At 37.8% G+C, this 27,408-nt stretch overlaps 1 protein-coding gene across 4 annotated transcripts in view; it reads left to right on the forward strand.

Annotated features, from left to right (window-relative positions):
- Positions 1–2,686: 2,686 nt before the first annotated feature.
- Positions 2,687–27,408, forward strand: part of psip1a (PC4 and SFRS1 interacting protein 1a) — a 34,827-nt gene continuing 10,105 nt past the window's right edge. For 2 of the 4 annotated variants that reach the window (XM_022666774.2, XM_022666776.2), the window contains exons 1-10: positions 2,687–2,850; positions 4,659–4,765; positions 5,279–5,355; positions 7,392–7,530; positions 9,177–9,281; positions 14,969–15,106; positions 18,756–18,812; positions 19,701–19,770; positions 22,556–22,634; positions 25,451–25,643. In XM_022666774.2, the coding sequence (XP_022522495.2) occupies positions 4,694–4,765; positions 5,279–5,355; positions 7,392–7,530; positions 9,177–9,281; positions 14,969–15,106; positions 18,756–18,812; positions 19,701–19,770; positions 22,556–22,634; positions 25,451–25,643 (930 nt within the window). In that variant the 5' untranslated portion in view covers positions 2,687–2,850; positions 4,659–4,693. Of the gene's footprint in view, positions 2,915–4,658; positions 4,766–5,278; positions 5,356–7,391; positions 7,531–9,176; positions 9,282–14,968; positions 15,107–18,755; positions 18,813–19,700; positions 19,771–22,555; positions 22,635–25,450; positions 25,644–27,408 lie in introns of all 4 variants that reach the window. The other 2 variants (XM_022666775.2, XM_022666777.2) reach the window with 2 other exon arrangements.

Below are 27,408 nucleotides of genomic sequence, written 5' to 3' on the forward strand. Positions count from 1 at the left end.
GTGGTTATGGAACAAAACACTCCATCACTGGGGAGCCGGTACCAAAAAAAAAGTTGGCTTGCAAAAGTATTCATACCCCTTGGACTGTTTCACATTTTGTCTCACCTTACAACCACAAATTTAATATAAAATATATTTTATTGAGATTTTAAGTGATAAACCCACACATTATTAAGAAGTGAAACAAAAAACATTATACATCTTTTTTTAAATCATTTTAATCAAATATCAATACTTATTAGAGCCACCTTTCACTTTCTCTGCAGTCTCTACCAGCTTTGATCATCTAGAGATTTTATCTAGATTATTTCCTCCATTCTTCTTTATAAATCAGCTGAAGATCAGTCAGGTTGGATGGAGAGCGTTGGTCTGTGAACAGCAGTTTTCATGTCTCTCCACAGAAGATCAATGGGATTTAGGTCTTTAGGACTTTAACTGGATCATTCTAACACATGAATATTCTCTGATCTAAATCATTAGAGCTCCACTGTAGCTCTGGCTGTATGTTTAGGGTCATCGTCTTGCTGGAAGGTCTCAAGTCTTTTACAGCCTCCAACAGCTTTTCTTCTTCCAGGATTGATCTGTATTTATTTATCTCCATCCATCTTCCCTCCATCAACTCTGACCAGCTTCCTAAATCTGTCCCTGCTGAAGAAAAGCTCATCCCCACAGCATGATGCTGCCGCCACCATGTTTCACAGTGGGGATGGATGGTGTGTTCAGGGTGATGAGCAGTGTTATTCTTCCACCACACATAGAGCTTTTTTGTATTTAGGCTAGTTCAGCTTTGGTCTGATCTGACCAAAAAAATCTTCCTTCACATGTTTTCTGTGTTTCTTACGTCTTCTTACGTCTTTCTTTCAACAATGGTTTTCTTCTTTCACTCTTCCATAAAGATCAGATTAGTGGGGTGCAGGATTTATAACTGTGGATCTCTGCAGCTCCTCCAGAGTGACCACAGGAATTTTGACTGCTTCTGGATTTCATTTAGAGGGTTTAGAGTAAAGGGGGGCTGAATACTTTTGCATGTGACACTTTTCAGGTTTTTATTTCATTAAAATTTTGAAAATCATGTATAATTTTCATTCCATTTCAATAATTCAATTATGTGCTACTTTGTGTTGGTCTATCACTTAAAATCTTGTAAAGATATAAATATTTTTTTTAAGTTCAATGAGTATAAATATTTTCGCAAGCCATTGTACTATATGGGAGAATGCAATGATGACAGATTAGAGTACAAGTTGATGATATTAATTTGTTTTGTATTGACAGACCTTCATTTTTCTTACAGTATTTTTTTCTTTACTTAGTTGAGTAGATGGAGATTGGAGTTTTAACAATCTTTATTATTATACAGTAAGTCGTGTTTACCATGAAAATAGAGTAAAGGAATCATTCATTGCTCCACTTCTGTTTACTGCAGACTGTAATGCGGCAATTACACCAGCAGAGGGCGGCAAAAGCGCGCTGCACTATAGGGCCTTCAGCATAACTGTATATAACAGTATTTAAAACTGTATATAACAGTATTTAAAATAATAAAGATAGTAAATAATACAGATAGTATCTATCTATCTATCTATCTATCTATCTATCTATCTATCTATCTATCTATCTATCTATCTATCTTTGCATTTCTAGTTTATTTCAGTTTATAACAGTTTATATGCTTTAAAATACAATCATACAATAATTATATATTTAAGTAAATTACTGTACCTAATTATCAGTATAATTATAACCAGTACTATAGTACATGTTAGTACATGATAGTCATATGATTTGGAAATAGTAGAACTGAATAAAAAACGGCCTTTTAACAAACATCTACAGTATTTTGTTTGTGTATATATATGTTTGAGTAAAATGAATTTCTTGTTGACAACGTTTCTTCCAAATTCCAAATAAAAATATTGTTATTTATCGCATTGATTTGCAGAAAATGAGAAATTACAGCAGACTGTAAGGCGCCTATTCCACCAGCAGAGGGCGGCAAAAGCGCGCTGCTCGCGACTTCCTTCCTTGAATTAGTATTTTACATAGTATATATCTATATTATATAATAATAATATATAACGTGTGTGTGTGTGTGTAGAGGCAGAAACTGAAAGTAGACTTAAAGACATTGCTCTTTGATTTGTCTTTTTTTTTTATAAAACTTCAAATTAAATCATTTGAAAATATATAATAAATACCCTATACTCATAATATCATTATTGTCAGTGAAACGTAATAGAGCATAATGTTAAGACATATTCATACATATTGTTTTATGTAGTTGAAACGTATCATACACTTAATAGGTAAAACACATAATAGGTAAAAAGCATATATTTAATACAATTAATTTTAATTAAATAAAAAACTTCCATTTTTTTTTTATAATAGAGTGCGTATATATATGTGTCTGTGTGTGTTTGTGTATATGCAGGAACTGAGCGCATGCGTCAGGCTCCTCCTCCTCAGCGGATCAAACCAATCACATTCGGGGGTATTCTTTTTAGCGTTAATATAATGTGTATTGTATTTATAGAGTTTTAAAATGAGAATTAGTGGTATTTTATTGTATGTTTGTGTGTAATTTAGTGTTTTATAGTGTATTTAGAGGTTTATTGCGGGTTTTGTTGATGTTGGGATGGTTTAATCCGCGGCTCCGGGGCTCCGGTTCCCCCCCGCGGGGCGGCGCGGTGGTACAGGCCGGCGGGGTGGTTGTGCGCGCGGGAGGAGTGCAGCGTGTTTGAGCTGCTAAAGCGGAGCGCTAACCGCGGTCAGACCGGATTAAACTGCGTTTATTCGGGTTTTAAACCGGTTTAAAGTGTTTTATCGGAGCGGGGAGGTGTGTGAGGGGTGAGTTCGCGCTGTGTTACCGGTGTAAAGCCCGGCTCCGGCTGTCTGAGGGCGCAGGTAGCAGGTTAGCATCAGGCTGGAGGTGCAGAATTTACCTTTAGCTCACCTGATTTATTAGTGTTCCTAATGTTCTGCAGGGTTTATTTCAGTGTTTTTAGTGTTTTAATAATGCAGAAGGTGTTCTGGGGTTTAGTTCAGGGTGTTTGTGTGTTTTCTGAGTGGGTAAAAGGAAAATGCTGCAGAAATATCGCAAAAAAAAAAAAAACATTTCTGCACATTAAACTCTATTTTACTCTGTTTTACACTATTTTACTGTTAAACAATGAGTGCAAATCTATGCACTAGTGTTTTAAAATCATTTAAAAGCTCCCAGCACTTAATTAATGCATAAATATCTAAAATAAAGATAATTTCAGTTCACCTGCAGGTTTAGTTTGTGAATATGCACATGATTGGCTGCAGGTTGTAGTTCAAGTAATAATGGGAGTCGGTTCTTTTGACTCGGCTCACTAAAAAAAGAACCGACTCTTTCAGCTCCTAGTTTATCGAATTAAGTGTGACTTAAAATTAAATTAAAAATATTAATGTAAAAACAAGCATTATATCAAATGTTTTTTATTTATATGAAGTTAATTATTACAAAAATAATTTAGATTCAAGATTTTTACTGTCACGTCACAGAGTTCAGGTGTACAGGTGAGTGAAAAACTCTGGGAACAGTATTTACAACACCTAGAATAGTAAAATAAAATAGAATATACAGATAACATTAAAATACATGCAATAATTTACACTATAGACACTAATTGATTTATGAAATCTGTAATGGGGGCACAGAGTTACTCATGCAAAAAATGGCTATTTTTACACAATTAATATTTTGCGATATTCAACAATATTTAAACATTTTTCCGAAAATATTTCATACAATATGATAGACATTTACATATAGCGATTTACAAGGTTATTCCTGTTACGGAGGTGGACCAGTGTAGTGTTGGGAGTCTTGCCCAAGGACTCTTATTGGTGTAGAGCAGCATCTAGTCACCCACACCTGGAATTGAACCCCAGTCTTCCATATGGTAGTTCACTTGGCATGTGGTGGTGTTCTCCACTGTACCAACAAACCACAGTTACCCATTCAAAGAAATGGCTATTTTTGAACTATTGATATTTTGTGATAATGATATTCCAACTTTAAAAGTCGTATAGTGCATCCAAGGCTTAAAGAGGTACTAAACTCTAAACCAAATATATATATATATATATATATATATATATATATATATATATATATATATATATATATATATATATTATTATTTTTTATATATATTAAAATGTGTTCCTTTTGGTATAATAAAATATGTTCCTTTGTAAAATATAACAGTCCTGCTTAAAAAAGTCTAGAGCTTAGATCGTGCCCGAAAAAATTCAGCCTGACCCGTCCCATAAACTGTCATTATGAGCCCAAGCCTGATTAAAACCCCATATTTTTTTTATAAGTAAAGCATTAAAACTGAGCTTTTGAAACATTTTTAGACTCTCTGAATGAGCGAAACCAGTTCAGAATGATATTAATCAACATTGCAACACTGAAGAAGCATAGACATGTTATAGGGGCGCACACCTATAACTACTGATGTCATTGTCTTTTTTACCTAATATAATCTAATCTTTTTGGATGCCTTTGTCTGTTAAAATGAGCATAAAAGTAAAACACTAGAAATACTACAATCAAATAAAAATCCACAAAAAAACAATAATTTTGCTAAAATAAAGTTTTTCTCCCTGTTTGTGTTTTTCAGTGAGCTTTTCTTTTCTTCTATTGTAAATTTTAAACATGACGCGGGATTACAAACCTGGAGATCTCATCTTCGCCAAGATGAAGGGTTATCCTCACTGGCCGGCCAGGGTGAGTTTTATTATTATTGTTATTATTATAGGATTATTAGTAGTTGCTGTTTTTATTTTATTCTTTTCTTAATCCAGTGGTTAAGATGTTAACACATGATTTATACAGAGAGGGATTTGTTGTGAATATGTTAATGATGGTGAAATAGTGACAGATCACCTCACAGTACCAGTCAAAAATTTGGACACACTCATCCAGTGGTGTTCTTTATTTCTTTATTTAATTTAATTTCTAATTTGTAGATTAATATTAAAAACATAAACAATTTAGGGACACACATGGGATTATGTAGTAACTAATTCACTATTCACTATTTTTACTGCTTAAGATTATCTAGGAACCCTCATTTCATGCTTAACCTAATCTGAGTCATTCTGTACATGCATCAACTGATCATTTTCTTATTCTGCTTTTAGAATTAAGTTTTACCTTTATAATGCAGAATATATATATATTTTTTTTTCTATAATATTTATTACTTATTATTATTTTTTATTTATTTCTCTTGATCAGATCGATGAAGTGCCAGATGGCGCTGTGAAACCGGCGAACATTAAATTCCCCATCTTCTTCTTTGGAACTCATGAAACGTAAGTATTCAGGTTTTTGTTTTGTGTTTTATGTTCTGTTATGCAAACAAAAACTTAAAAATCTCCAAATCCAAATCAGAAAATTCTTTTCAAATATAAGGTTGGATCACCACCTTTCACTACACACTACACACCTTTCACTAGTCACTTTTCCAATCCTTAGAAATTTTGTCAACAAGGTCAATTTAAAATACATTTTAAAATAGGTCTGGGAATTTGCACATATATAAAAATTACATTACATTACATTACATTACATTTGGCAGACGCTTTTGTCCAAAGCGACTTACAATAGTCAAGTACAATGTAAAATAAGTTTAAAGGAAAAACATCTCTGGATAGGGATAAAAGGAGGACAAAGGGGAATAATAGGATAGAGAAGTGAAGGAGGGGAAGAAGGAAATGAGGTTAGAAGTAGTTAGTGTGTTAGAGGTGTTAGGAGAGTAAGTGCTCTTTGAAGAGCTCTGTCTTCAGGAGTTTATTAAAGATAGTGAGAGATTCTCCTGATCTGGTAGTAGTAGGTAGTTAGTTAGAGGTGTTAGGAGAGTAAGTGCTCTTTGAAGAGCTCTGTCTTCAGGAGTTTATTAAAGATAGCGAGAGATTCTCCTGATCTGGTAGTAGAAGGTAGTTAGTTAGAGGTGTTAGGAGAGTAAGTGCTCTTTGAAGAGCTCTGTCTTCAGGAGTTTATTAAAGATAGTGAGAGATTCTCCTGATCTGGTAGTAGAAGGTAGTTTGTTTCACCATTGGGGAACTCTGTATGAGAACAGTCTGGATTGCTTTGTGTGAATGTTTGTTTGGTAAAGCGAGGCGACGTTCATTGGAGAAGTGCAGCGGCCGGGAGGTAGCGTAAGCCTTCAGGAGCGAGTGCAGGTAGGAAGGAGCCTGTTCTGACATCACCTTGTAGGCGATTGTAAGCACTTTGAATTTGATGCGAGCAGCAACCGGTAGCCAATGGAGCTCAATGAGCAGCGGGGTGACATGTGCCCGTTTTGGTTGGTTGAAGACCAGACGTGCTGCTGCGTTCTGAATCATCTGAATAATCATATATATATATACACACACACACACTCTTCAGTTCAAAATGTGAAAAAAACTCATATATTATATAGATGTATTAAACAAAGATTGATCTATTTTAAGTGTTTATATCTTTTATTGTTGATGATTATGAAGCTTACAGCCAATAAAACCCCAAAAATCTGAAAATCAGTGTCTCAGAAAATTAGAATATTATATAAGACCGATTGGTACTTTTGGAGCAGTGTGGGCAGTGTGCCAAGTCCTGCTGGAAAATGAAATCTGCATCTCTATAAAAGTTGTCAGTAGCAGAGGGAAGCTGTAAAATATGAAGAGCTGTAAGATTTTGTGGGAAAACAAAACTGCACTGACTTTAGACTTGATAATAAAACACAGTGGATCAACACCAGCAGATGACAGACATGACTCTCCAAACCATCACTGATTGGTGGAAACTTCACACTAGACCTCGAGCAGTTTGGACTGTGTGTCTCTCCACTCTTCCTCCAGACTCTGTTCCCTTTATTTACTTTAAATGAAATGTAAAATTTACTGATGATCAGTGATGGTTTGGAGAGTCATGTCTGTCATCTGCTGGTGTTGATCCACTGTGTTACTGAATTAAAAACTAAATTACTGAAATAAAGTAACTTTTTAATGATCAATTAAAAAAGATATGCATTTTTATATTTATATAAATAAACAGAAGCAATAAAATGCTTATTAAAACAGTAACATTTTAGTTTTGTCTGTAATTGTAACCATATACAACAATATTTGAGGGCTGATTAGAAGAGTTTCTTTTACCAGATAAAGATTTAATTGGATTTTTCAGTGAAAGTGGGTGTAAAACGTTAATGACCTGTACATGTTGGTGTGAGGCCTAGCATGACTGGTACTGGTTATTTTAAAAAATATGATCTGAAAGCAGTTATTTACTGTAGAAATAGAAAATCATCCCAAACTCTGTCCAAAACCATTTTTTTTATTTACTTATTTATGTTCTGCTTTTGTTTTAGAGCATTTCTGGGCCCTAAGGACATTTTCCCTTATTTACCAAACAAAGATAAATACGGTAAACCCAACAAACGGAAAGGTTTTAATGAAGGACTGTGGGAAATCGAGAACAACCCTAAAGTAGAGCTGAACGGAGAAAAGGTACAACTTCCACTTTTTCTACACATTTACTCATATTTACTATTACATCTATCAACAGCAGGGGTTTGATTCTAGGGCTGGGCAGTATGGATTTAAAATATATATATATATATATATATATATATATATATATATATATATATATATATATATATATATATATATATATATATATATAATATATATATATATATATATATATATATATATATATAATATATATAATAATTGATATTTTTTCCTCTCATAAGGAAAAAACAAAAACGCACTTCTGAGACAAATCTACTGTATAGTCCTATCCGGACGGGATTATTTTCTGTGTAAAATATTTCACACTTCTACTCTTTAGTGATAAAACTCCTGCAGCCGGACTGCAATTGTAAAAACAGGAGGATCAGTGAGTTTTAAGGCTTTCGTTTTTCTCGGTCACATGACGTGGCGTTCAGTAGCTTCTCCATTTCCACTCGCTGTTGTGTTTATAACGTGGATCTCCGTGGAAACCGTGGCGCGGCCAAAGTGTAATTACGGTGTGCGGCAGTGGACAAATATCTATTTTATTAAAGGCGAGGAGACGAAACTCAGAGATGTGCGTCCGGACGGGACTAAAATTACCGGAGGAGCACGGAGTTCAGAGAAAAACAGTAGATAATTCAGCCTGTAATTTTCTCAGAGGACGTCTGAGAAAAACACCTACATGATCGTTCTGGACAGGAATAAAATCACAGAGGATAAAAACTCCCATAAAAGAGATTTAAAAAAATTAACCCAGAACCCCCTGAGAAACTAATCCCATACAGATAGAGCTTATTGTTCCATATTTTATACAGTTTATTATTCACTGCCTGTATATCCTGTATAATAGAGTATGCTAGTAGTTCTAGCAGCATTTTATATTGTTAACAATTAAAAGTTTTTTCAAATTTTACTATTTAACTATAAACAAATAAATGTTGTTTTTTCCACTTTAGGTAGCCTAAATTAGGGAAACATAAAAAATAGTGTCCTTTTGGGAAAAGTGCATCTAAAGCATTTAAGAAAAAGTAAATAATAAATAAAAGTGAAGTTTGAGGTTTTTTTTTATAAATCAGGGCTGAAATGAGTCAGGTCTATTCTCATACCTGTGTGAAGGTTCTGATTGGTCAGTTCAGGTTAAATTGGTCTCTCGTCTCTGATGAGGGCCAGTTTCATCGTTAAAACGTTTTTGATGGTCTTTTTGTGTCATAACTGCACTTGATGATACCTGAAATTGTTCTTTTTCAGATTGACTGCCTTAATATTTTCTTAAAGTATTTATTCTTTATTTAGTTGAGTATTTGTTTCTTCTCATAACCTGGATTAGAACATTACTCAAATATTCACTATTCACTGTATACCTGTAACTCTACCTCTTCACTACTTTACTTTAACTGATGCTCTCAAACACTTTATTAAGAGACAAGAAATTCAAGTAATTAACTCTTGATGAGTTCAGCACAGCTGTTAACTGAAAGCCTGAATTCCAGGAGACTCTACCTCATAAAACTGACTGAGAAAATCCAGACTGGTACTGTTTGATACAGATATTTAAATGATGTTTAAATTGTATTTCTCTGTTTTTGGTGTAAATCTGAAGGCTGTAGTTCAGTAATTCTGCGTGTTTTCTGCAGGTGATGGCTGTAGAAGCCGTATCTGAGAAGGACTCAGACAGCAGCCCTGAGGGGGGAGAGGATGGAGTGGAGAAGATTCAGGAGAAGAAGAAGAGATCCCCTAAAGTACGATTCTGTTTTCTCTTTCTCTCTTTTAGATCAGTGTGTAGAACACCCTGAAGATCCAGCAGCAGTTCTAGACCTGCAGTTTTACACCTGGTTTAATTGTGCTTTATATTATGTCTTATCCTATTTCCTACAATTATATTCATTTTTATGCTATTCAGGATTTATTTTAGTAATTTTCTAATTTACAGTAATCAGTTCACACAGCAATAAATTAAATATTAGGCCTGTAAAATGAGCCATTGTTGTATGATACTGCTTTAAATATTAGTTTATTGTACTTAATTTCTCCAGTACAGCAGCGGACCACTGATATAGACACAAAAAGATTGCAGTGTTAGAGAGCTCCATATTATAGCTTACAGGTGCATATATAAAAAAAAAGAATATTATTGAAAAGTTACTTTGTTTCAGTGATTCAGTTCAAAATGTGATTTCATTTTCCAGCAGGACTTGCCTCACTGCCAGAAGTAGTAAAAAAATAAAAATAATAGTAATACTGTGGTATACCATGAAACCTTCAGAATCTTGAAAAATACTGTAATATACATTTTTGGTCATACTGCCCAGCGATACTAGTTGTTTATATGCTACAGGAAGACGTCTGGCTGACCCACATGGAAACAGCAGCTTTAGCCTTTAGCTCAGATTAACATGATTAAGAACTGAGTCTCAGTTTCAGCAGAGAAGAGAAGAATTGGTTACCGTATTTTTCGGACTATAAGGCGCACCGTATTATAAGACGCACTATCAAAGAACGCCTATTTTCTGCTATTTTTCCATACATAGGGCGCATCGCATTATAAGGCGCGTTAAGTGACACTAGAAAGGGTGCCTATATCAAAGTGAACAGGGGTGGCGCCATGTTTCCCTTCCCTCACCGGGGGTGGTCGCTTGCCGGTGGAGCGTCTCAGTATATATAAATCTAGCTCTTTCAAAGTCAAACGAGTGCTGGATATTAATCTACACAGATTCCTCTCCTGAAAACTGTTTATTTGGGTGAGTAACGTGCTTCAGTTTATTTACAGTAAGCTTAGATTTCCAGATGTCCACTAAGGCTTGCTGCACCAGCGTTAGCATAGCTATCCGCTAGCACGCTAGCTAGTCACCTAAACTAGTAAAGTTAACCCAAACTTAAACGACAGCGTTACACTGAGTAATCCTGCGTGTTCTGGTAAGACAGTGAGATATTAGCTAGCGATTCGTCCCCCGTAGCTTGTTTTAACACGGTAAACAAGCAGATTACAGGCTGATAAAACTCACCTCTGAGAGAGTTAGCGCTTAGCATCTAGCTAATGCTAGCCAGGCAAAGCAGCACAGACTTACAGGCCGATAACTCACCTCTGAACGGTGAACGCTTAGCGATTAGCATCTAACTCTAATAATACTGCTCCAGCAGTATTAAAAGTGCTAAATTTAGAAAATACTGATCTCTGAACAGTGAAAAAGCTAGCTAGCTAAGCGGTTAGCATCTAGCTAATGCTATTGCTGCTCTGCACGGAGTGTGTGTTTACTGCTCCTTACACCTGACGGGTAAAATTTAGATAATACTGATCTCTGAACAGTGAATAAGCTAGCTAATGCTATTTGCTGCTCCAGCCTCGGAGCTGCACGGCTCTGGACTCTGTATAGCACTGAAACTCTGTATAACGCTGCACGGAGTGTGTGTTTACTGCTCCTTACAACCTGACGAGTAAAATTTAGATAATACTGATCTCAGTGAATAAGCTAGCTAGCTTAGCGGTTAGCATCTAGCTAATGCTAGTGCTGCTCAGCCTCGGAGCTGCACGGCTCTGGACTCTGTATAGCACTGAAACTCTCTATAACGCTGCACCGAGTGTGTGTTTACTGCTCCTTACAACCTGACGAGTAAAATCCATACAAAAGGCGCACCGTATTATAAGACGCACTGTCAATTTTTGTGAAAATTAAAAGTTTTTAAGTGCGCCTTATAGTCCGAAAAATACGGTAATTAGGGGAAAAACTGCAGTAATAAAGTTATTGATCAGAAAAAGATCAAATAAAATAAAAAAGTAGCACTGCTACTGGATTAATAAAGGTTTAAGGTTTTTATCTTTATCTTGAATATATATTTCCTTTATTTGTATTATTACTAATAACTAGTACCGCCCAGAGATACTAGTCATTTATATGCTATTCTCACATACACTCTAAACAGCTGCAAATAATGTAAAATAGACTGTAGTAGGAATGCTGGGTTAGCATAGCTAGCTACTTCATGATCAGTGTCTACAGCAGTAGCTACTCCACACTGCATTTACTTTTAAATATGAAATAACCAGAAACTGTTTAATATAAACTAACACCAAATAAAAATGGGAAGAGAGAGATCAAACTATACTTTCACAGAGTTCCTGTGGGTCCTTAGAAAGTTTTAAAATCTCTCAAATTAAAATATTGGCCTTAAATTTACTGTAAATGTGATGTAGGTGTATATTTACATGGTGTGTTTAATGCCAGGGGGGAAAGCACATGCTAACATTAGCAGCGAGTTACTGGGGAGTATTTTAGCCGCGAGCTAGCTAATGCTAACGGGGAGAGAACTAAGGTTACCGTAGAGCTAACTAACATTAGCGTAGAGCAAGCTAACGCTAACGGGGAGAGAACTAAGGTTACCGTAGAGCTAACTAACATTAGTGTAGAGCAAGCTAACGCTAACGGGGAGAGAACTAAGGTTACCGTAGAGCTAACTAACATTAGCGTAGAGCAAGCTAACGCTAACGGGGAGAGAACTAAGGTTACCGTAGAGCTAACTAAACATTAGCGTAGAGCAAGCTAACGCTAATGGGGAGAGAACTAAGGTTACCGTAGAGCTAACTAACATTAGCGTAGAGCAAGCTTACGCTAACGGGGAGAGAACTAAGGTTACCGTAGAGCTAACTAACATTAGCATAGAGCAAGCTAACATCACTGGGGAGAGAACTAAGGTTACCGTAGAGCTAACTAACATTAGCGTAGAGCAAGCTAACGCTAACGGGGAGAGAACTAAGGTTACCGTAGAGCTAACTAACATTAGCGTAGAGCAAGCTAACGCTAACGGGGAGAGAACTAAGGTTACCGTAGAGCTAACTAACATTAGCGTAGAGCAAGCTAACGCTAACGGGGAGAGAACTAAGGTTACCATAGAGCTAACTAACATTAGCGTAGAGCAAGCTAACGCTAACGGGGAGAGAACTAAGGTTACCGTAGAGCTAACTAACATTAGCGTAGAGCAAGCTAACGCTAACGGGGAGAGAACTAAGGTTACCGTAGAGCTAACTAACATTAGCGTAGAGCAAGCTAACGCTAACGGGGAGAGAACTAAGGTTACCGTAGAGCTAACTAACATTAGCGTAGAGCAAGCTAACATCACTGGGGAGAGAACTAAGGTTACCGTAGAGCTAACTATCATTAGCGTAGAGCAAGCTAACGGTAACGGGGAGAGAACTAAGGTTACCGTAGAGCTAACTAACATTAGCGTAGAGCAAGCTAACATCACTGGGGAGAGAACTAAGGTTACCGTAGAGCTAACTATCATTAGCGTAGAGCAAGCTAACGGTAACGGGGAGAGAACTAAGGTTACCGTAGAGCTAACTAACATTAGCGTAGAGCAAGCTAACGCTAACGGGGAGAGAACTAAGGTTACCGTAGAGCTAACTAACATTAGCGTAGAGCAAGCTAACGCTAACGGGGAGAGAACTAAGGTTACCATAGAGCTAACTAACATTAGCGTAGAGCAAGCTAACGCTAACGGGGAGAGAACTAAGGTTACCGTAAAGCTAACTAACATTAGCGTAGAGCAAGCTAACGCTAACGGGGAGAGAACTAAGGTTACCGTAGAGCTAACTAACATTAGCGTAGAGCAAGCTAACGCTAACGTGGAGAGAACTAAGGTTACCGTAGAGCTAACTAACATTAGCGTAGAGCAAGCTAACGCTAACGGGGAGAGAACTAAGGTTACCGTAGAGCTAACTAACATTAGCGTAGAGCAAGCTAACGCTAACGGGAAGAGAACTAAGGTTACCGTAGAGCTAACTAACATTAGCGTAGAGCAAGCTTACGCTAACGGGGAGAGAACCAAGGTTACCGTAGAGCTAACTAACATTAGCGTAGAGCAAGCTAACGCTAACGGGGAGAGAACCAAGGTTACCGTAGAGCTAACTAACATTAGCGTAGAGCAAGCTAATGCTAACGGGGAGAGAACTAAGGTTACCGTAGAGCTAACTAACATTAGCGTAGAGCAAGCTAACGCTAACGGGGAGAGAACTAAGGTTACCGTAGAGCTAACTAACATTAGCGTAGAGCAAGCTAATGCTAACGGGGAGAGAACTAAGGTTACCGTAGAGCTAACTAACATTAGCGTAGAGCAAGCTAACGCTAACGGGGAGAGAACTAAGGTTACCGTAAAGCTAACTAACATTAGCGTAGAGCAAGCTAACGCTAACGGGGAGAGAACTAAGGTTACCGTAAAGCTAACTAACATTAGCGTAGAGCAAGCTAACGCTAACGGGGAGAGAACTAAGGTTACCGTAGAGCTAACTAACATTAGCGTAGAGCAAGCTAACGCTAACGTGGAGAGAACTAAGGTTACCGTAGAGCTAACTAACATTAGCGTAGAGCAAGCTAACACTAACGGGGAGAGAACTAAGGTTACCGTAGAGCTAACTAACATTAGCGTAGAGCAAGCTAACGCTAACGGGAAGAGAACTAAGGTTACCGTAGAGCTAACTAACATTAGCGTAGAGCAAGCTTACGCTAACGGGAAGAGAACTAAGGTTACCGTAGAGCTAACTAACATTAGCGTAGAGCAAGCTTACGCTAACGGGGAGAGAACCAAGGTTACCGTAGAGCTAACTAACATTAGCGTAGAGCAAGCTAACGCTAACGGGGAGAGAACCAAGGTTACCGTAGAGCTAACTAACATTAGCGTAGAGCAAGCTAATGCTAACGGGGAGAGAACTAAGGTTACCGTAGAGCTAACTAACATTAGCGTAGAGCAAGCTAACGCTAACGGGGAGAGAACTAAGGTTACCGTAGAGCTAACTAACATTAGCGTAGAGCAAGCTAATGCTAACGGGGAGAGAACTAAGGTTACCGTAGAGCTAACTAACATTAGCGTAGAGCAAGCTAATGCTAACGGGGAGAGAACTAAGGTTACCGTAGAGCTAACTAACATTAGCGTAGAGCAAGCTTACGCTAACGGGGAGAGAACCAAAGTTAGCAGTTATTATTAGCGGTGGGCTATAGCTAACATTAGCTGTGAGCTAGCGAACATGCTATCATGTTCTGCATCACAATGGAACAAAATTGAAAAAGAAAATTGACAACAAATGGGAAACGTTCTAATTTATTTACTTATGAAGTTATGACTACATTTTGGGTCTTAAAAAGGGTAAAATTGTCTTTTAAAATGGAGCATGAACCATGATGTTTCGTACAATGTATACATTTATTTCTTTAGGAACATTTTTTTTTGAGGTAAGGCTGCAGGTGTAGAGGTAATGCTGGGCCTCCAGGTGTGTGAATGGATGATGATGATGATGATGATGATGATGTCACTGCTTGCTGCTGTTGTAAACCCCTACCTGGAGCTCTGGGAGGGAATGATGTGTGTGGGCCCCTGGAGCGAGGTGGGCCGTGTGTTTAACCGCTGCGCCGTGGGGCCCTGTGTGTTTGGACTCGTGCAGGTGGCTGGCAGTGAGGAAGGGGAGGAGAAAGAGGAGGAGAAAGAGGAGGAGGAGGAGGAGGAGGAGGAGGATGAAGGTGATGATGGTGATGATGATGATGGCATGGAGGTGTCTGAGCAGGGCCCTCTAGTGGAGGAAGTATGTACTGCGGGCGTCTGCATGCGGAGCTGGGGCTCCAGTGTGATATATATTTATATTTTTAATGTATTTATTTATTTAAAGTTTGGGGTTTTTGTTCTGGTGGAGATACGGGTTCTGCATGTGGTACTCGGTGAGGGGTGGTACCGGCTGTGTGTGGGTTCTGAGCCCCTGGGTTATGGTGGTACTTTTGGTCGCTGGTGTCTCTGTTCGGTTCAGTTGCTGGTCTCTGGCTGAGGATTTGGGCCGACCCAGACTGACCCGTCTGTCTCTCCATACTCTGATCACACTGTCTGCTTCCATATATATATATATATTTATATATATGTGTATAAATACATAACCGGTCAAACCTTTTAAAACACCCGTTTTTTTTTTTTTTTTTTTTTTTTTTGCTTCTAAGCTTTTCAGGTCCAGTCAATAATCGGAAATGTTACAAAATCCAGTAAACAATTATTGTAAAAAAAAAAAAAAAAAACTAAAATCTTTAAAAAAAAAAATGTATTGTTAAAAAAAAAAACAATTGATTGGTTAAAAGCTTACAGTTGTTAAGTACCAATAAAATTATAAAAAATATGATTTTACAAACTCTTAAGCTCTATCTGGACGGGACTATTTTCTCAGGGGTTTCTGGGGTAAGTTTTTATCCTCTGTGATTTTATTCCTGTCCAGAACGATCACGTACGTGTTTTTCTCAGACGTTCTCTACATTATCTGCTGGACTAATAAACAAGAGAGGTGTTCTAAAACTTTTGACCAGTAGTGTACATTACCAGTCTAAGGTGTGGACCTTCATCTTGAATGTATTTTTTCTTTATTTGTATTATACAATGAAAAAAACAAGTATCTCCAAAACAGCAACGTTACAGAAGAGAGGACAAAAAATAGAATTTCATTGATTTTTTTTTTCAGTATTATAGAAAATAATAAAAATAAAGAAGAAATATCAAATATTGTCCAAATCTTTTACTGGTACTGTGCCCAATAGTTGATGCATTTCCTTTGTTTTTTTTTCTCAATAATAATAATTATTACATTATTCTGAGGTTATGGCCGTGATCTACCCCAGAGTCCCACTCTTCATTTATTCTCACTTATTTTTATTCATAAACTAAAGAACCATTAAGAATCATTTTGGTCATCTGTATCGGTTATATATCTTTTTCTCTGTTTTATAAGCTTTATAAGTTTTATTTTTATTATGTACGTCTGAGGTCTTTTGTCCGACGTGTGTTGTATTTAGTTTTGTCTTTCCTACAGAGGGAAATTTAAAAAATATATATATTTTTTAAATATTTTTATAAAGGGCAGAGTGAGGCACAACTGAATGCATGATTAATCCCCCAAGAGCATGATTTCATGTAGTTAAACTGGTTCCAGTAGAATATAAACACCACCTACCAGTTTCCCCACCAATCAGACAAATATTTCCCAAGATTCCCCATGAAAATGTTGTGTTAAGGACTAAGATGTGTGTAGAATTCCCGGAATTCCCTAGTGTGTTATTTGAATTTTCTCTGGGTAATGTAATAGCGCACCAATTAGAAGCGATAGCCAGGATAAAGTACAGCTTCCAAACATGGTGGAGGTAGTTTCGCACACTGATGCTGTAACTAACAGTTTAATGTTCAGAAATATAAGCGTTTTTCAATTCTAATTTAGTTTTAATTTCTTACCCAAAAACTAAATATTTCATTTGTGTTTAAGTTGAAAATTGCTCTGGTTAAAACTGTTTATAATCGTGTTAATGTTAATGATGAATCTGTTAATGATGTATAATATATTTAAATTGTATTCTACAATTACAGTTTGTTCCCCAATGGTGGAACAAACTACCCTCCACTACCAGATCAGGAGAATCTCTCGCTATCTTTAATAAACTCCTGAAGACAGAGCTCTTCAAAGAGCACTTACTCTCCTAACACCTCTAACTAACTACCTTCTACTACCAGATCAGGAGAATCTCTCACTATCTTTAATAAACTCCTGAAGACAGAGCTCTTCAAAGAGCACTTACTCTCCTAACACCTCTAACTAACTACCTTCTACTACCAGATCAGGAGAATCTCTCACTATCTTTAATAAACTCCTGAAGACAGAGCTCTTCAAAGAGTACTTACTCTCCTAACACCTCTAACTAACTACCTTCTACTACCAGATCAGGAGAATCTCTCGCTATCTTTAATAAACTCCTGAAGACAGAGCTCTTCAAAGAGTACTTACTCTCCTAACACCTCTAACTAACTACCTTCTACTACCAGATCAGGAGAATCTCTCGCTATCTTTAATAAACTCCTGAAGACAGAGCTCTTCAAAGAGCACCTACTCTCCTAACACCTCTAACACACTAACTACTTCTAACCTCATTTCCTTCTTCCCCTCCTTCACTCCTCTATCCTATTATTCCCATTTGTCCTCCTTTTATCCCTATCCAAAGATGTTTTTCCTTTAAACTTATTTTACATTGTACTTGACTATTGTAATTCGCTTTGGACAAAAGCGTCTGCCAAATGTAATGTAATGTAATGTAATGTAATGTAATTAAAATCCTGAATGTGTTTGGTTGTGCCTCACTCTTCCCTGTGTTTTAATAGGACTGTTTGGAAATCTGTTTTAATGTATTCTTATTGTCTGAAACCGTTTTATTCAATCCTCCCGACACTCGACAAACAAATGAATCATTAAATCAGAAGTCCTTGCAGATCAGACATGCTTTTTATTGATATTTTTTTTTGTAACTAAAACTAAACCTATGTAATGTTCAAGGAAAACTCTGGTGTAAATTGACTTTTGTTGTAGTAAAATATGCTAAAAAATTCTTACCTTTGTTAAATAGCCCACTTTTGCTCGCCTACAGCTTTCTACGATCCAAAAATTTTTGCTTTTTCCCCAGCAATATTTTGCCCTAATAAATGGCATTTTACACCGTTATCCAGCTCAAAGTAGCTCCACACCTCCTTACTAGAATCTGGAGAGCCCTGACATTTAAAACCAGACATTAATAACTTAAAAAATGAAAAAGTAACTTATTAAACGTCACTGTTTACATCCTATAACACTACTAGCTTCAGCTCAGAGCGCCACCATCACTGTACTGATAATAACATAGACATAGATGCACATAGACTCTGCATAGCGTAGCAGCCGGTGCCGGGAGCAGACCATGCAGAATCTATGTATATACATATCTCGGTCATTATCAGTACAGTGATGGCGGCGCCCGGGGCTGGAGCTAGTAGTGTTATGGGATGTAATCAGTGCTTTCTCATAAGAAGAAGTGTGGAACAACTGTGAGCTGGATAACGGTGTAAAAAGTGATTTATCTGGGCCAAACATGCCCCATAGTGACTGTCATAAAGAGTGCAGGACCAAAAGTACAAAATAACTCTCAGAAAGCTGTGGGAGAGCGGAGGTGTGCTATTGAACGAAGATAAATACTTTTTATCATGTTTTACTACACTAAGTCCATTTTACATCGGAAATATACTTTAATCAAAGTGTTTGAGAGCAGGTTTGGATATGATTGGTTTCAGACAGTAGATAAACGCTGCTGATTGGCTGATTTTCAGGCTGGGTTATTCTGCCCGTACTGAATCTACTCGGAGGATGTTGGAGTTTTATACCTGTGATTTCTGTCCTGTTGTTTCAGGACTCGACACAGAAAGAACCTGACGGAACCAAACCCAAAAGAGGCAGGAAAAAAAAGGTGAGATCTTTATTTTCTCAGAATTTTCCTACCAAGGGCGTTTCCTGGGTATGTAAAAATCCGGGGCTCAGCCCAGTTAATTATATTAGTTTATTAGCTGATCAGTTGGATCTGGAAAACATAAAATTTTAGGGCAGAGACCAGGGTAAAGAAACTCATTTAAACTAAGTATAGAACTAAATTCTGAATATCCACAACATTCAGCTTCTAACTAACTGCTTAGCTAAATAAATTTTCGTTAATTATAGCTTACAGTAATCCTGCAATCCTAAATTAATACAGACACAGTATTTATTTGAAAATGAAATTATAGTATAGTATACTAGTATATTTATAGTATATCGTTTTATTTTCCCAAACCTTGATATGTGTGTTTTAATTCAGAGATGAGTTTTTTTAAACAGCTATCAGAAACAATCTCATCACAGTTTACATGGTTAGTTCAGTTACCTTTCTTTTAGAGAAATCGGTGTATTTCCAGATATGTTTTAACATCAGCGCTGAATCCCTGGGGGCGGGGGCTTCCCTACTAGCCCAACGTGCTCCGCTAAACCAGCAAGCTGATTGGCTGTTTCTCCTGAAAGGTGTAACTTTATCCTTGAACTCGCTCCGTGATTTTCCGTTTACACAGCGTTCAGTGTCCTGTCTCCTCAATAATAATACAGCTGAGCTGAGTGAAACGTTTCGGGGCTACTGGAAATCTATTCGGGGCTAAAGCCCCGGAAGCCCAGCCCAGGCCAGACATTGCCCCCGATTCCTACTGTTTCTGAAATTCTGCTTCAGTGGTTGGGAGTGATTTACAGGTAGGGGGAGGAGTCTATGGTTAAACAGGACAGTGGTTTGTTTATTTCTTTGTTTGTTTGTTTGTTTATTTATTGTTGTATTCAGGCTGAAGCTGAGCCGGACTCAGAGAAGGAAGATGCTGCTGCTGCTGTTAGTCCCGCCTCCAGCCCTACAGGTCAGAGCTGATCTATATAAACAGCCCCGCTTATATACAGTCTTAAACAGCGCCGCTTATATACAGTCTTAAACAGCCCCGCTTATATACAGTCTTAAACAGCCCCGCTTATATACAGTCTTAAACAGCCCCGCTTATATACAGTCTTAAACAGCCCCGCTTATATACAGTCTTAAACAGCCCCGCTTATATACAGTCTTAAACAGCCCCGCTTATATACAGTCTTAAACAGCGCCGCTTATATACAGTCTTAAACAGCCCCGCTTATATACAGTCTTAAACAGCCCCGCTTATATACAGTCTTAAACAGCGCCGCTTATATACAGTCTTAAACAGCGCCGCTTATATACAGTCTTAAACAGCGCCGCTTATATACAGTCTTAAACAGCCCCGCTTATATACAGTCTTAAACAGCCCCGCTTATATACAGTCTTAAACAGCCCCGCTTATATACAGTCTTAAACAGCCCCGCTTATATACAGTCTTAAACAGCCCCGCTTATATACAGTCTTAAACAGCCCCGCTTATATACAGTCTTAAACAGCCCCGCTTATATACAGTCTTAAACAGCCCCGCTTATATACAGTCTTAAACAGCGCCGCTTATATACAGTCTTAAACAGCCCCGCTTATATACAGTCTTAAACAGCCCCGCTTATATACAGTCTTAAACAGCGCCGCTTATATACAGTCTTAAACAGCGCCGCTTATATACAGTCTTAAACAGCGCCGCTTATATACAGTCTTAAACAGCCCCGCTTATATACAGTCTTAAACAGCCCCGCTTATATACAGTCTTAAACAGCCCCGCTTATATACAGTCTTAAACAGCCCCGCTTATATACAGTCTTAAACAGCCCCGCTTATATACAGTCTTAAACAGCCCCGCTTATATACAGTCTTAAACAGCCCCGCTTATATACAGTCTTAAACAGCCCCGCTTATATACAGTCTTAAAAAGCTCCGCTTATATACAGTCTTAAACAGCCCCGCTTATATACAGTCTTAAACAGCCCCGCTTATATACAGTCTTAAACAGCCCCGCTTATATACAGTCTTAAACAGCCCCGCTTATATACAGTCTTAAACAGCCCCGCTTATATACAGTCTTAAACAGCCCCGCTTATATACAGTCTTAAACAGCTCCGCTTATATACAGTCTTAAACAGCCCCGCTTATATACAGTCTTAAACAGCTCCGCTTATATACAGTCTTAAACAGCCCCGCTTATATACAGTCTTAAACAGCCCCGCTTATATACAGTCTTAAACAGCCCCGCTTATATACAGTCTTAAACAGCCCCGCTTATATACAGTCTTAAACAGCCCCGCTTATATACAGTCTTAAACAGCCCCGCTTATATACAGTCTTAAACAGCTCCGCTTATATACAGTCTTAAACAGCCCCGCTTATATACAGTCTTAAACAGCTCCGCTTATATACAGTCTTAAACAGCCCCGCTTATATACAGTCTTAAACAGCCCCGCTTATATACAGTCTTAAACAGCCCCGCTTATATACAGTCTTAAACAGCCCCGCTTATATACAGTCTTAAACAGCCCCGCTTATATACAGTCTTAAACAGCCCCGCTTATATACAGTCTTAAACAGCCCCGCTTATATACAGTCTTAAACAGCGCCGCTTATATACAGTCTTAAACAGCCCCGCTTATATACAGTCTTAAACAGCCCCGCTTATATACAGTCTTAAACAGCCCCGCTTATATACAGTCTTAAACAGCCCCGCTTATATACAGTCTTAAACAGCCCCGCTTATATACAGTCTTAAACAGCCCCGCTTATATACAGTCTTAAACAGCGCCGCTTATATACAGTCTTAAACAGCCCCGCTTATATACAGTCTTAAACAGCCCCGCTTATATACAGTCTTAAACAGCCCCGCTTATATACAGTCTTAAACAGCCCCGCTTATATACAGTCTTAAACAGCGCCGCTTATATACAGTCTTAAACAGCGCCGCTTGTATACAGTCTTAAACAGCGCCGCTTGTATACAGTCTTAAACAGCGCCGCTTATATACAGTCTTAAACAGCCCCGCTTATATACAGTCTTAAACAGCGCCGCTTATATACGGTCTTAAACAGCCCCGCTTATATACGGTCTTAAACAGCCCCGCTTATATACGGTCTTAAACAGCCCCGCTTATATACGGTCTTAAACAGCCCCGCTTATATACGGTCTTAAACAGCCCCGCTTATATACGGTCTTAAACAGCCCCGCTTATATACGGTCTTAAACAGCCCCGCTTATATACGGTCTTAAACAGCCCCGCTTATATACGGTCTTAAACAGCCCCGCTTATATACGGTCTTAAACAGCCCCGCTTATATACGGTCTTAAACAGCCCCGCTTATATACGGTCTTAAACAGCCCCGCTTATATACGGTCTTAAACAGCCCCGCTTATATACGGTCTTAAACAGCCCCGCTTATATACGGTCTTAAACAGCCCCGCTTATATACGGTCTTAAACAGCCCCGCTTATATACGGTCTTAAACAGCCCCGCTTATATACAGTCTTAAACAGCCCCGCTTATATACAGTCTTAAACAGCCCCGCTTATATACAGTCTTAAACAGCCCCGCTTATATACAGTCTTAAACAGCGCCGCTCATATACAGTCTTAAACAGCGCCGCTCATATACAGTCTTAAACAGCGCCGCTTATATACAGTCTTATTGGTTATTAGAACACTAACCTTCTACATAAAGTGGTGTAAAAAGTGTTTAGATACCTACAGTGGAAATGGTTCTTTCTCTCTTTCAGGTGGGGAAACACCGGCTCCAAAACGGAGAGGCCGAAAACCCAAAGCAGAAAAAACACCTCAGCCGCCCACAACACACGGGTCAGTTAAGTGTGTGTGTGTTCTGACAGTTCCAGTTCACAATTTTCACAATTCCCAATTTTTCTGGGTATTTTTTGCAATAATTATATTCTTAGTGATGTGACAAAACATTAATTATATATATATATATATATATATATATATATATATATATATATATATATATATATATATATAATTTTTTTTCCCCCATTTTTAATTATATACTGTTTCTGCTAAACAAATATTTAAGTTTTTGGTATAAATATAAGATAATTAAACATTTAGTAGAGCAGTTGTGTTGTCCCATGAAAAGATATATATACTGTATTTTCCTCATTATTAGGCCCGCTATATGTGAAGCCAGTAACCAGTGGTAGAAACGGGGGTGTCGCCATGTTTAAGCTTTACAGGGCCTGCTAAATTAGCAGTAAACATTTTAGATAAGTTAATCGAGCGCTGGATGTTAATCTACACAGATTTCTCTTCTGAAAACTGTTTATTTGTGTGAGTAAAGTGCTTCCGTTTATTTACAGTAAACTTAGATTTCCAGTTTTCTGCTTAGGCTTGAGCATTAGCATTAACACCTAACTGCTAGTAGTTAGCAGCCAATGCAGCCCAACAGCGCTACACTGAGAAATCCTAAGCGTTCGGTAAGCCAGGGTGAAATCAGTTAGTGATTCGTTCCACTTAGCTTGATTTAACTCGGTAAACACCCAAACAACAATCTCATATACTTGACTCAGTACAGCAAAAGAGCTAAATAGTTAGTGGCAAATGCTAATGCTGCTCCAGCAGTGCTAGCTGGTGTTAGCAGCAGGCTACAGGCCGATAATACTCACCTCTGGACGGGAGCTAAGAGCTTAATTCTTAGCGCAGTTAGCGGCTAATGCTAATGCTGCTGGAAAACCAAACTTAAAAACTCCTGTATAGCTCTGCACTTTAGGTGCACTGATGATTTTTGGTACAATTAAAGAAATTTAAGTGTGCCTTATAGTGTGAAAAATATGGTCATAAATATATTTTTTAATGTAAGGGGTGTGTATATTGCAGATAGGTCTGTCATAATAATTACATTATGGACTTTTTGTACAATTAATAGACATTACCGTGATAACGGTGATATGGTCTATATTGTGTTTATTTGTATGTTTGTTCTCATATAGATCACTGAATAGTATTTTATCCAGTCGTGCTAAATAACCAATCAGTGCTTTAATAACTGCAGTAGATGAAGAATAAACTATATATTTCCTAAAATATGACTAATTACAAATTTGTTCTCTTTAAAAGAGTATAATTGCTTCATGCTATTATATTATAGAATGATTGTCAGCGGCATTTAAATATAAAATTATAATGACATTAATATTTCTTATCGCAATACTTTTTGGAGCGATGGATCATCCACAAAACATTATTGTGACAGGTAGTGCTGCATAATGCGTAATGCATATCACGATATTCTGCAAGATTCTGCAGTATTTTATTATTATTATTATTATTATTATTATTATTATTATTTATTACCGTATTTTTCGGACTATAAGGCGCACCGTATTATAAGACGCACTATCAAAGAACGCCTATTTTCTGCTATTTTTCCATACATAGGGCGCATCGCATTATAAGGCGCGTTAAGTGACACTAGAAAGGGTGCCTATATCAAAGTGAACAGGGGTGGCGCCATGTTTCCCTTCCCCCACCGGGGGTGGTCGCTTGCCGGTGGAGCGTCTCAGTATATATAAATCTAGCTCTTTCAAAGTCAAACGAGTGCTGGATATTAATCTACACAGATTCCTCTCCTGAAAACTGTTTATTTGGGTGAGTAACGTGCTTCAGTTTATTTACAGTAAGCTTAGATTTCCAGATGTCCACTAAGGCTTGCTGCACCAGCGTTAGCATAGCTATCCGCTAGCACGCTAGCTAGTCACCTAAACTAGTAAAGTTAACCCAAACTTAAACGACAGCGTTACACTGAGTAATCCTGTAAAAATCCATACAAAAGGCGCACCGTATTATAAGACGCACTGTCAATTTTTGTGAAAATTAAAAGTTTTTAAGTGCGCCTTATAGTCCGGTAATAGTTTTTTGTATGACTGGGCTTTAATATAGGATTGTGACTTACTGTACTGTTAGGAGTACATCTAATATAATAACATTTAAGGCTTTAATTAGTATTGGGTTTACTTTGTCCCACAAAATATATACACAATATATGAAGAAATCAGATTTTATTAGCAGAAAAACAGCTGAAGACTGTAAACAATAGACCTTAAAAATAGATATGCTAACAAATTTAACACAGCAAAATGAATGAAAAATGAAATATTTGAATAATTAGTTCCATAAACACTATAAATGAAGCTAAAATACTCTGTTTAGGTATTCAAAATAAATTTTTCTTTATTGCAAGCTTCATTGCACAAATAAGACGAGTTTAATATCAATTTACAGTGTGATATTACTGAAGCCATTAGAGGCATTTAAGTATGTAAGCAGCTGTTTATCAGTATCACAGTTCCCTTGGTTCTCCATTTAGTAAATACATTCATTTCAGTGTGTATTAATATTATCCTTTAAGCTACAGTATTAATATATTTAAACAGGGCTATAGCAGAGCAATACAATATATACTATATATATTATTAATATATAACATTGGCCTCTCCAATGTTTCTATTAACATCTCTTAAGATAATTTTAACATTTTCTACGTTTGTACAGTTTGCCCTTGTAATTGCACGCTGTTATAAGATTGTACACAGGATTTTATCTGGTGGTAACAGTTTAATTTATCTGAGGAGGAGTCTCTAACCTGGCTGATATCCTCTCAGAGATGCTGCTCCAGATACAGAAAAGAAGAGGAAGAGACCAGCGGAGGATAAGAGCAAGTCTTCTGAGGAAGAGGAGGAGAAGAAGGAGGGGAAGAAGAAGAAGGACGAGAGTAAAGGAGGGAAGAAGGAGCCCGAGGCCAAGAGGAGGAAGAACGCTAAAGAGGAGGGATCGTCTGAGTCCGAGGATGAAGCGGTACGTCTGCTTTATTCTTTATATTTGTTTATATTTAAGACTGTTCCTCTCTCCACTCTTCCTCCAGACTCTGATCCCTTCATTTATAAATGAAATAAAGTAAAATTTACTGATGATCAGTGATGGTTTGGAGAGTCATGTCTGTCATCTGCTGGTGTTGATCCACTGTGTTTTATTATCAAGTCTAAAGTCACAAAATCTTACAGCACTTCATATCTTACAGCTTCCCTCTGCTGATAACAACTTTTATAGAGATGCAGATTTCATTTTCCAGCAGGACTTGGCACACTGCCTCAAAAGTACAAATTGACACTGATTTTTGGGTTTTTAAAATTGGCTGTAAGCTATTTTTTTTGTGATTCACTAGTATATATCTGATATACACATTTATGACTTACAAAGCAACTAAACACCCCAGTATAGCTTTCGTAATAAATATAATTTGATTTCATAATTAATAGACTACCGTATTTTTCGGGCTATAAGGCGCACTTAAAATACTTATTTTTTCCCAAAAATCGTCATTGCGCCTTATAATGCAGTGCGCCTTGTGTATGGATTTTGCTTGTGTTTACTGACCTCGATTTTTATGTGGTACACGGTGCTCTGTTGTGCAGAATTCCTCACCCACGCCAGAAAAAGATCCCCCTCTTGGGCTAGCGCGCGGTTACCTTTGACTGCCGTACTGCCTCTCGGCTGTGGTTCAGGGTAGCTAGTTTCCACTGTAGCTCCGTGGCCAGAACAAGGTGCCGGTAAACTTTCCTTTCCACCCGTTCTGGGGTAATAGCACAAACTGTTTCTTTTTAGCGCCCACTTCTAAGTAAAGTTAACCTCTTAACACGCGCTGGCCCACCGGCGGGCCAGAAATATTTAATATTTCATAACTGGCTGTGTTTCTGAATAGTTATGAACAGTTACAGGTTCAATATAGACATCCAATATACCATTTTAAAGCTTAGAATCTCTGCTTTTGAGCTATTTAGCCTATTTAGCGGAATATCCTTTCAGAAAATAAACATTTAGGGCGAAATATGCCTTGGTTATGATTTTAATAATTCATAACTCTCATATTTGCGTTTATCGTTCGTCCATATTTCATCGAATGCGGTCATGTCATACACCATTCGAACTGTCTGGCTCTCCGGATTCCAGAACTGTGCTTTTACTGTAGGATGTATGTTTCATGAATTAGAGCTGCGTCAGAGCGCATGTTTCCAGTAATAAAAGGCTCTCCTTTTGTCCTGGGGTAACCTCCGGTCACTGCCGCCACCCCCCGAACACACACCCGCGCTCAGCCACAGGTCCTACCTTCAAAACGCGTCCAGACTAAAGAGAATCCATCAATCCAGTCTCCTGTAATCCACAGTTATATCCAAACAGCGCTGGAAATCACTTCATCCAGAAATGAAACTTATCCAATCTTTATCTCTGTTTTAAAACCGTTTTATTCACCGAATTCGGCACAACACGCTATTATAGTCAGAAGCCTCGCGGAGTAATGCGGTACTTGCTGTGCTTCAACATAATATTATGGTCTGTCGGAGCGTTGCGGCTACCGTTGTCAGGAGCGTCGCGGAGTAATACGTACTTGCTGTGCTTCAACATAATATTATGGTCTGTCGGAGCGTTGCGGCTACCGTTGTCAGGAGCGTCGCGGAGTAATACGTACTTGCTGTGCTTCAACATAATATTATGGTCTGTCGGAGCGTTGCGGCTACCGTTGTCAGGAGCGTCGCGGAGTAATACGTACTTGCTGTGCTTGTTG

The sequence above is a fragment of the Astyanax mexicanus genome, chromosome 7 (assembly GCF_023375975.1).
Source record: "Astyanax mexicanus isolate ESR-SI-001 chromosome 7, AstMex3_surface, whole genome shotgun sequence".
Lineage (NCBI taxonomy): Eukaryota > Metazoa > Chordata > Actinopteri > Characiformes > Acestrorhamphidae > Astyanax > Astyanax mexicanus.